This window comes from Zerene cesonia, chromosome 14 (genome assembly GCF_012273895.1).
Source record: "Zerene cesonia ecotype Mississippi chromosome 14, Zerene_cesonia_1.1, whole genome shotgun sequence".
Taxonomy (NCBI): domain Eukaryota; kingdom Metazoa; phylum Arthropoda; class Insecta; order Lepidoptera; family Pieridae; genus Zerene; species Zerene cesonia.
The window spans coordinates 6978770-6990539 of NC_052115.1; the positions used below are offsets into that span (position 1 = coordinate 6978770).

Sequence of the window (11770 nt, forward strand, 5' to 3'; positions counted from 1 at the left end):
CAGATTCGAAATTCAAATGTAATATTTTTTTATAATTAAGTGTAACAGTATTTATGGCCAGACTAAGTATATTTATTAAATAATGGCATTAAAATTCTAGTAGCTTCTGGAAAGTTGATTAACATGTATTTTTTTCCGTCCTATAATAAAAAAAATATGTATTTTTGTAAATAAATGTTGCTTACATTAAAAAACTTCTATTTCAAGCGATTTTTATTCTGTATTTATATACCGTATGGAAATAAATATACCACTCCAACGAATTCGAAATTGCATTTGTGCCTCTACTGGTAACATACCAGAAAGTGGTCTAGTTATTTGACACGAGCTATGGTTAATTTGAGAAAGCAACATATGTATTAAAAATAGAGAAGTCTCTTAAGAAATTCCCATATTTCGTTTTCGAATTAACAATGATCGACTATTGGTTCCTTCTTTACATAAAATAATAATGCAGACATGTTATTTAAATTATTTAGTAAACATATCGAATGGGGTCTGTAATCCTTTCAATTTTGAATATAAAGCAGGTACCAACATTGGCAATAAATAATATCAGAAGTATAGCAAACTCAATTTAAACCGGTTTCGATAGATTCGTTCATACAATATGAATTTGCATACATTTAAATTATGTTCTCCATTTCTCTCGATGAAATTTGCATGACAACGTTTCAAATATGCACATGCAGTATACTGAACAACTTCATCAAGCATGACACATTGTTTGATCAAGTATTGAAGTACTGATATTATTTTTTCTCTTTCCGACTGTAATGTATGACATTATGTATAATGCAGAGGGACAGGATTTATACTGATAGGTAGCGTATGTATTAAAAAACAAAAGCGTGCTATGTCAGACGGCCTGTCACGTTGGTAGGTATGTTATGTTGGTAGACCTGGATCGCAACGAAATTGTTGGCTATCTATGTAGTATGTACTTAAATACTACATAGATAGATAGAACAATGTTGAACAACTGCTTATTTTATGTAGAAAAAAAAATTGGGAGGAATATAACGGTTAATGAAAATCTGGATGTGGGAAACGAGTGATAATATGAGAGCCCGCGAACATAGTGTCTTTACGAAATGGCTTACCATACCATATACCACGTACATAACTACGTAGCTTAGGCTATAACGACCCTTAATATTTTAATTTTTAACGAGGTATTTTTTAAGATATATATTTTTTTAATTCACTTAAAAATTATGTGCATTGAAATCGATGACGTTTCGTATAGTCCATTTTCAACCGACTCAAATAGGGGTTAGGTACATCAGACCTTTCGGCTGGGCGAATCGATTTTAACGAATCATATTTTATTTGAAAACTGATGCCTTCCATGCGATCCCATTTAAATTGTGTCTAGTTCTGACAATTTGGAAGCGGTTTATTTTATGAAAAAGAAACTTTTATACAATTAGTTAGTGACATCGAAATAATTTATAAGCTGGAGATGCACTCCACATGCAATTCCATGCATGACGCATGCAAGTTTGATACATGCTTTGCAATCGAATTTGTTCTTTTATTCACGAATCCGTGTCTCGCCCAACCAGTTCCCTAATGATGCCAGCAAGTTTTAAATCTATCTGATGTATTAAACAGGGCTTGTATTGGAAGACATCGCAGTCATTTTATTATGAACTAGCTGCGCCCTGCCGTTTCACCCGCGTAAGTCCGTATCGCGTAGGAATATCGGGATAAAATGTTGCCTATATGTTATTGAGTTGTCCAGCTGTCTACGTTCCAAATTTCATTGCAATCGGTTCAGTAGTTTTTGCGTGAAAGAGCATCAAACACACACACATCCTTACCAACTTTCGCATTTATAATATTAGTAGGATAGGAAAGGAAGTAGGATAGGATAGGACTAGTTTATGCCCGCGGACCCGTTTGAAAATGAGGATAGGTTATCTCATGGTACTTATTCCATGTTCCATGTTGATTAGTTGAGTAGATACAGCTTGAAAGATTAACTAATTTACACTTTCGTTTTTGTAATATGCACGTACTTGTGTTAGAATAGATGTCATTATTGAGTAATCGCAGATAATTAAAAGTTAATTATTTTAACTACGTAAGTAGGTGCATAATTGTTTTTGTTAAATAGATCGATAGGCATATAAGATTTTTTTTTTCATAAGCAACTTTTATACAATTTATAGCAATACTAGCTGCGCCCCGCAGTTTCACCCGCGTAAGTCCGTGTCCTGTGGGAATATCGGGATAAAAAGTTGTCTTTATGTTATTCCAGTTGTCCAGCTATCTACGTACCAAATTTCATTGCAATCGGTTCAGTAGTTTTTGCGTGAAAGAGCAACAAACGCACACACATCCTTACAAACTTTCGCATTCATAATATTACAGTAGGAAGGATTAGTAGAATGTACCAGGTACCTACTCATATTTGAAAGTGAAAGTTTTTCTAAGATGCTTCATGCTTCTTACTAAAACTACTAGACCCATTTAGATGAAATCGAATAGTATTTATATAGTAAGTATTATACATAATTGTATTGTGCTATAATAAAATATGTACTTATATACGAATAATAATGTATATACAAGATTATTTTAATTAAAATCCACACTAGGGTGGCTGTTTCAGCTTACAATTCTACTAATATTATAAATGCGATAGTTTGTGAGGATGGATGTATGGATATGTTTGTTACTTTTTCACGCAAAAACTACTGAACCGATTGCAATGAAATTTGGTACGTAGATAGCTGGACAACTGGAATAACACATTGGCAACTTTTTATCCCGATTTTAATACGGGATACAGACTTACGCGGGTGAAACCGCGAGGCGCAGCTAGTAATATGTATTAAAATAATAAATATTATTATCGTGATGTAGAAATGTGACATCGGGTTAACTGGTTAATTTAGTTATTGTATAAAAGATAGGTTATAATAAACAAAACTTAAATAAATATAAGCAATCAAGTTGTACATCCAATTTATTCATATATAGCAAGTATTTATATAACTCATGTGTTATTCTGATATATAAGCTACATTATTGTAAAGTTTCTTTAAAATCCATTCAGTCGTTTTTACGTGAAAGAGTAACAAACATCCACCCATCCATACAATCCATGCGTTTATTACATTAAGCAGTGTTTTATTCATATCCATTACAATTTCTCAGAACACAAATTAACTTGACGCTTATCGTACTATTAATATTTGTTGTAGACGAGTGTTATTGACTCGTTTCTAAGAATATATTCGAGTTTCAGCATTATGTGTAAAGTGGGTGCGTCTTAGATCGAAAGAGATACATTCGATGGTGGGAATCTAATAGATACGCTGGGGAACGTGTGTTTATCGACACATAGATTACCAATTTAGGTCGAAACACATTCGTGTCGAAATCACAATGGCTTCCAACATTTTAGGTCGCATGCACCATAAAAAAAATATTATCTTCATTCCTTCGGGGCATAACCCAGCGCGGTACATCGTGATCACAACCACAAATGTGTACCGCCTCGATGCAAGATAAGCGTAAATGAATATATCACTCCCACGACCGAAATATTAACCGGACAACTCGCCCGGCCCCATGATATAAAGCAGGCAATTAATATGTTTTATTCGCATCCGTCTACAGGGACATTAAAAGCCACGGCTCGCCTCTCATGAGCCTACGTGAAGCGCAAACTAAAATCCGGTTGTAATTCCCTATATAACGGGACATCCAGTTATGGTAATGTCAGCCGAATTTCACGACGTAGTTTCGAAAGTAGTAATTCTGATCGCAATAAACCGAGGAAGTGGATGCAGAATGCAACGTGAGCAATACTGATGTAAATGTACCTACCTACGCGGATTAATTATTGATACCGGCCGTGATTTCTCGTATCGACCTCACCGCACTAACGAGTTTAAAAGTTGTTTCGCTGGTTTGTCCGAATGGCTGGATTCGAGGGCCTTTTCTGAAGCCCTAATCTCTTGACGCATGAATAATTTCCGAGAGCTATCGATCGCACACGTCGAGGTTTTTATTTATACGGCGGGGTGGGCGAGGCGCGTATTAGTAAACAGGCGCAGGCGCGATCAGTGGACACTCACCGACTTGGAGGACGTTCTCAACACAGCCGGCTTCGAGCAGCTTGAGGCCGCGGCAGAAGGCGATGTTCCTGTGGTCGTCGGGCGGCGCTCGCGCCAGCGACGAGTACATGCATATGTCGCGCTCGTCTCTGGGGAACGACCAGTAGACGACGCGCCGTTGCACCGGCTCAGGGATGCGTTCATAGCGCTCCTCGATACGTTGGAACGGAATCGCGGCGGCGACTATCTTCGCGGTGATGTCGAGTAGGGTCGGCGGGGCGCGCGGCCGGCAGCACGCGCGCGGCGCACACGTAGACATGGCGCTCGCTCGGCCGCCCAGCGCGGACTGACGTGCCTCCGTTCCCCGCGCCGAATTCCCCCGCCACACCTCCCCCTGGGGGATGTACGCCCCGGATCGACAATGCAATAAATTATTCATTTGACAACCATAATGTGTCATATATTATTAAAAAGTTGGTATTTTCCGTCGTTACTCGCTATATCAACTTTCATCATTTATGATAAGAACAACATGAAACCGTGTCGAGTATTCACCAAGGAATTGTAGACAATTGATAGGTGAATTTAATTTATAAAATGAAGATGTAATGAATAAATGAACTAATAAAAAATGTTCACAATAGGTCATTACACGGTCACATTAACGTGTAAGGTTTTTATATTGTTGGAACTTTGAATAACATAATTAATTAGTAAACTTCTATTTCTGAATGTCTTTATAATTATTACATATAAAACAGTTTAACTAATCAGGTTTCAACATTGTGAAGTTTAAAAAAAATAATTAAATAAGATAGTCATATCCATTCTTGCCGCAGTTCCTCGCATTACACAAACGAAGGGGAAAGGCGGGTGGGGTGACATTAACAGCTGATGGCTGCGGGGGGGCGGGGGGCCGACGTCAGGTGTCCGACTTGCAACTCAGCTGAGATTTGTGTTACAGCGCTGAAGCCGCTGACTTGACACTCACGTACAATGACCTTTATTTGTTTATAATATTTTTTTCTAACTCAGCGATGTAGCGGCTTTGTTTTAATTATCACACAATGCGTAATGGTACGTATCGGTTAGCATTTTTACATTCTACATTGAATGTAACAGCGCTGCAGCCGCTGTATTATCACGTACGTAGAGTACATGTTTGTTATACTTTATTACACGAGTGATATAATTACGTAAAATGATTTACAAATCAAATCTGATATTTTCTACAGCGCTTCAGTAATGAATAGCGGCTATAAGCGCTATATTGTCACCTTCGTACAATGACCTTTATTTGTTTATGATTTTTTTTTACTATTCGAATTGTATGCAGGTATGTATTGTTAGAAGCAGGTAAAATATTCTCTAAGTCAATGTTACTGGGTTGGTTTAGCGCAGTGGTCAAGTAATAAGTTATATGACAGTGAATTGTAGTGTGAATTTAAATTATTGCTGTCGTAAAGAGCCTAGGCAGTACTGAAAATTGTAATCTCACTTTAGATGACGTTTGATTTTACCGTAAAGAATATAATAAAAGTATTATTTTGAATTAAACTAATAAAACATAATTATTATTTTGAAAAAAAAAATTAAAATTGTAGAATACGCCCAAATATGAGACTACAAGGTTGCCAGATTTGAAATAAAAAAAAGGAAAATAAATCAGTTGAATTGAGAACCTTTATGTACATATAAAGTCGTTTGAAATAGCTATGCATTGTTATTTGTTACATACTTTATATAAAAATATGAATATTGCATATCGACTAATATAGTATTTTGTTATGTGTCATATAATTTAAACAAATTTAATTCAAATAAAGGCATCGTTTTTCCCCTGCAAATTGTTTTAATAATACTCTGTAAAATATAAAAAATCTGAAGTTTCAGGATGGATATGTGTGTTTCGTCCACTGTTATATGATAAACTAGCTTTTGCCCGCGGCTTCATACGCGTTGTAATGTTGATGAGATATTACACAAATAAACCTTCCTCTTTAATCTTATATATAAAATTCTCGTGTCACAATGTTAGTCTCTATACTCCTCCGAAACGGCTTGACCGATTCCTCTGAAATTTGGTAAGCATATTGGGTAGGTCTGAGAATCGGCTAACATCTATTTTTCATACCACTAAACGATAAGAGTAAGACAGAACATCGTGTACCGGGTGCAGCTAGTCACTCTATAAAAGAAAACCTCAAAATTCGTTGTGTAGTTTTAGAGATATGCATACATACAGAAGCGGGGAGCGACATTGCTTTATACGATGTAGTGATGAAACGAAATTTGAAATAATTTAAATATTTGAAAAACAAAACATAAAAAACATAAGAAACTGGTATTATAATGTTTAATTATTTTAATACTTGTCCTACTAATATTATAATGAATACTCATATTATAAATGCGAATATTTGTGAGGACGTGTGTATGTTTGTTACTCTTTCACGCAAAAACTACTGAACAGATTGCAATGAAATTTTTGTAAGTAGATAGCCGGACAACTGGAATAACACATGGCAAGTATCCCCATATTCCTACGGGATACAGACTTACGCGGGTAAATCCGCGGGGCGCAGCTTGTTTTAAATATAAATGTAGGACTATCCCTATTTATAACATTGAAAATAGTTTAATCTTGGGCCAAACAATTGATGAGTGGTTTAGTCATGTATTTCTTTGGGTTTTAGCGTGCATGTTAACTGTACCACACTAGCTGCGCTCCGCGGTTTCACCCACGTTAAGTCCGTTTCCCGTATATAAAATATCGGGATAAAAAGTTGCCTAAATGTAACCTTTTTATATTTAAATACCTTCGTAAAAGGAGGTTCTATAGACTACGTATTTAAAAGAAGAACAATTAAAAATAAAGCGTATGAAGCGCTGCAGCGGCTTTATGATCCAAATAACTATGTCTCGAGCGGAGGCTAGTAGAGGCTGTAGGTATATTATATATACTGAATTACGTCAGTCAGCTGATCGGTATGACTATATAACAAGGTTAAGGACAATAACACGATGAGTGGGAAAGTTCGTGAGCCAAAATTGCTGAACTGATTTTGATGCGATTTGATGGAAGGGTAGGCTGTGACAATGGCTTCTATCTAAATTATTCGAAAAACAGCAAATGGAAAAGCAAGCCTGAGACGTAGACGAAGTCGTGGGTCGTAGGTTGTATTTGGGATTACTAGTAATAATACGCGATAGGATCAAATCACAACAAATATTTGTTTATCTCTATACTAGCTGTCCGCCCCGGCTTCGCCCGTGGTACATATAAAGCCTAAATTCTCCCTCAATACTTTTATTTTAGGGCATCTAAAACTGAAAGAATTCAAAACGGACCAGTAGTTCCTGAGACTAGCACGTTCAAACAAACAAACGAACAAACTCTTCAGCTTTATAATATATAGCTGTCCAGTTGAATATCTGAATTATCACGATTAGAGTTATATATTTGAGTTAAAATAATATCAAACGAACTAACTAACCCTTCAGCTTTATAGATATATAGGATAGGATAGGTTTGGATGTTTCCATAAAGATATGTTACGGAACCCTATTTTTTTCCCAAATAAAATATAGTCTATGTTACTCGTGGATAATGTAGCTTTCGAATGATGAAAGAATTTTTAAAATCGGTCCAGTAGTTTTTGAGCCTATTCATTACAACCAAACAAACAAACAAAGTTTTCCTCTTTATAATATTAGTGTAGATATATAATTCTCGTTTCACAATGTTAGTTACCACGTTCCTCCGAAACGGTTGGACCGATTTTCCTGAAATTTTCTGTGCTTATCTGGTAGGCCAGAGATTCGGCCTAAGGCTATTTTTCATACCGCTAAATGATAACGAGTATACGGAACAACTTTTACCCGGTCAGCTAGTTTGATATATAAAACGCTTTAAATAAAAATATAAAAAAGATGAAAACATCCCTAAAATCTATTACATAGTAATTCATCTTGAATGTTTGATATTATTCGATTAAAACCGTGCAAAATAGCAATTCCAGCTAAAAATAATTGATGTGAATGCTGGCCACTTCAATAAATTCAATTTTCCGTATTGATCGGATAAATTGGGCCGCCTTCCAAGTTGCTGGATTCTTTATTGTTTATTTAAACATAAAACCCTCATCTGCCAACTGTGTTCGAACAAAAATGAATTTATCACATTGTTTAAGGGGGGTTCTCTAGTAATTTCTAAAGAACAATTAACAATTATTTATGAATTGAAGATTTAATAGTAATATTTACAAGAGTTGATTAAAATTGAGAATATTTACATGCAAATACTTAAGAACTATTATAGTCCTACTAATATTATAAATTCGAAAGAAATTTGCGTGTGTGCGTTTATTGCTCTTTCACGCAAAAACTACTGAACCGATTGCAATGAAATTTGGTACGTAGACAGCTGGACAACTGGAATAACATATATAGGTAACTTTTATCCCGATATTCCTACGGGATACGGACTTACGCAGGTGAAACCGCGGGGCGCAGCTAGTTCTCTATATTTCTTTACATCTACACGTACTCAGTGAATATAATTACTAAAAAGAATAACTCGAGATGAAGCCTATATATTATCTGTTGCAAAGTACCTAAAGATTACATAATTGAATTTAAAAAAACGTAAATGAATTAGCTCTAAATAAGCTTGTATTTAATTACTAATTATTCGCGCCTTAATATAAAATATTATCGGCTAAGTGCGAGTCAGACTCGCGACACTAAAGGTTATGATATAATAAGCGACTTCAAAAAAATTAGTCACCCATCCAATGTATGACCGTGCCAACCGCTGCTTAACCTCGATTTTTTCGAGTAGCAGCACCAGAAATACATCATCTCTGAACATTTCAACTGTTTTGCTATCAAGAGCTTGAAACACATTTCTGCTCTATCTCTATTTCTAGCTATTTCTTCGAGTAGAAATAAATAATCACACAACATAGTAAGCACGTACTCCTTTCCGACCAAATGTATAAAAAAAATAGTAATTAAACCAGATACAAAGTTCTAACAAGTCTAGACTTCAATCCACAGTGATAAACGCGAGGGAGGCACCACCCACCTGAATGAATCATGGAGCAATCACGTCCGTCATTGAAACTATAGGTACTCTACGGTTTTCATACATTTTTAATGCTGTCCAAGGCTTTTGTATGCACGTTGGTTGTTCTGTTAAATCAATAATAGGTGATATAACATTTAATTATTTACTAGCGGTCTGCCCCGGCTCCGCCCGTGGTACATATACAGGCACGCACATATCTGTTTGAGAATTATTGAAATCGGTAAATGTCAGATTAGCACGTTCAAATATACTCAGCAGCTAAGTATACTTAACAGCTTTATACTATTTAATTATATTCTATGACTAGCGGTCCGCCCCGGCTTCGCCCGTATAGCCTATAGCCTTCCTCAATAAATGGGTTATCTAACACTGAAATAATTTTTCAAATCGGACCAGTATTTCCTGAGATTAGTGCGTTCAAACAAACAAACAAACTCTTAAGCTTTATGATATTAGTATAGATATGTAACCTACATACTTACTACATTAGGGTTAAGTTGTTTAAATATAAAGGTAGCGTAATCTTAAAATCGAGTGACTCCTGAGATATTCATAAGAGACAAACGAATATAGAATATTTCCTCTTTGCATTACCTAAGTAATATCATTTCCTTTTTAAATTACACAAATTTTGAGATTTTTTGGATTTTAATTGAGATAAAATCTATAATTTTCCAATTACTTAATTTTAAATTTCTTTGGATTTCATACAAGTGAAAGTGCAATTAAAATCTGTTCAGCAGTTCCAAATTTAACGCGGAAGAAGTGAAGGACAAAAGTGACTATTTTTATATTATTATTTACAATTCTCATTACCTACTTTTAAGCTTAAATAAAATGTATTTATTACAAAGTTCGACCGCCACCTTTGTACAGTGGTTACACCCCGCGTGAGCGTGGAGCCGTGGGGTCCTGGGTTCGGTTCCCGGTGGGAACGCATAAATAAAAAAAGTCTTGGTCTGGCAGGTCACAAAAGGCTGATCACTTACTTGTCTATAAAGAAAATCGATCAGTGAAACAGACATCTTTATATAAATATCAACTGCCCCATACCCCACTAGTGGACATGGGACTTCACTTATTATTAGGTTTAAATGTTATAAAATAAATTAGTTCGAGGGTAGCTGTAATATTCTCAATGCTTGCATTTAAGTTGTATTATTTAAACCAATTAGGGTTAGCCTGAGACCCAGGATATTTCTAGATCCATTAGAAATTGCTAAGCTGGTATCTTAGTGCATCTAGATTTTAGCCCTATCTATGTGGTAATTAAATATTTAACTGGACTTTAGACTACTCGAAATAGGCATTAAGGCATTAATTATACTGTTACGGTATCGAGTTTAATTAAAGGCGGAAAAGTATTATTAAATATTATAATTCTATCATATTATTAGGAGAGGTCTATAGTGACTATATTGCTGTAATTTATACATTTAGATTCACAATCGTCTTATAAAGGTCATTAAAAATATCCGAGCGGCGTTGTATAAAATATTCATTCAAAATATCACCTTTTTTTGGGGCATTAACAGTCAAAATCTCTTGTATACGCTCATTAGGAAACTCTGCTTGATATACGCAGAAGCAGAGTTTTGCTGCAGACACTTTTTGAGTGCTAAATAACGTACTTTGATTAGCTATAAGCATATTATTTAATATTCAAAGACATATAAGACCATAATCATCTCTTCTAGACGGTAAAGCGTTCTCACTACTTTCCGAGCTTACCATAATTTACAATGACTTGGTGTCTTCCATGCTAACAGCAAATTTAAGAACTATTAAATAATGACACTACCATAAATAAAAGCTGATAGACAAACATTTCAATTGTCGGATTTCGCAGCAAATCCTTCAAAATACATTGTTTACAATTTCAGGAACAAACATATTAATTAGTTATTCGTGGATAAAATGAGTAAAAAAAAGAATTTTCATTAAGCGAATTGGCAAGGGTGTAACTGCTATTAGATTTTCGTTGCCGCCAATTTTTTGCGACGACCACAAACTATAAACTTCCCGCCGCGAATCGATAACGCGTTCCAAATTTAAACTGTATGTCCCCGCCATTTTTGTCGGATCTAATGAACTATTAAACTGTAATTTGGCTGCGCGATGGGTCCGCGCAAGTATTGATCGGGATTCGGGCTACCAAGTTCTGCCAAGTCACGGATTGGCATCGCTGGCGATTGTGGCGGAATGGGGTGATACTTCGAGAGGAATCTGAGCCAAACGCTCAACTCCCAAGCATTGCCTGTTGGCATATGTTTTGCGAGCGTCAACTCATTCCAAATTTGAAAGATTTGTTTTTTATTTTGGAGGTGGTTATGGTAATCGATTTTATCACAAATGGATCCTTCCATCTGTAGTCGATTATTTCGTTTAATAACTTGTTTAATCATTAATGTTTTTAATTGATGTATGTAGTAGAAATAAATTTAGTTAACATATTACTATAACATATTGCTTATATTCAATGTAATTGTTTAGGTAAAATATGATAAATTCAATGTAAATAACCGCTTAGGCAAAAAACTCAAAATTTAAACAACCTTACAAATAATTATACCTTACCGAAAAAGAGCTTCGAATTTATTTATTC

The 11770-nt window shown here is 35.4% G+C and overlaps 1 protein-coding gene across 1 annotated transcript in view; it reads right to left on the minus strand.

Moving 5' to 3' along the window:
- The window catches only part of LOC119831772 (zinc finger SWIM domain-containing protein 4-like), a 55020-nt gene extending 50493 nt beyond the window's left edge, over positions 1–4527 (minus strand). Inside the window, exon 1 of the mRNA XM_038355272.1 lies at positions 4095–4527. Coding sequence (XP_038211200.1) covers positions 4095–4512 — 418 coding nt within the window. The 5' untranslated portion in view covers positions 4513–4527. The remainder of the gene's footprint in view (positions 1–4094) is intronic.
- Positions 4528–11770: the final 7243 nt, after the last annotated feature.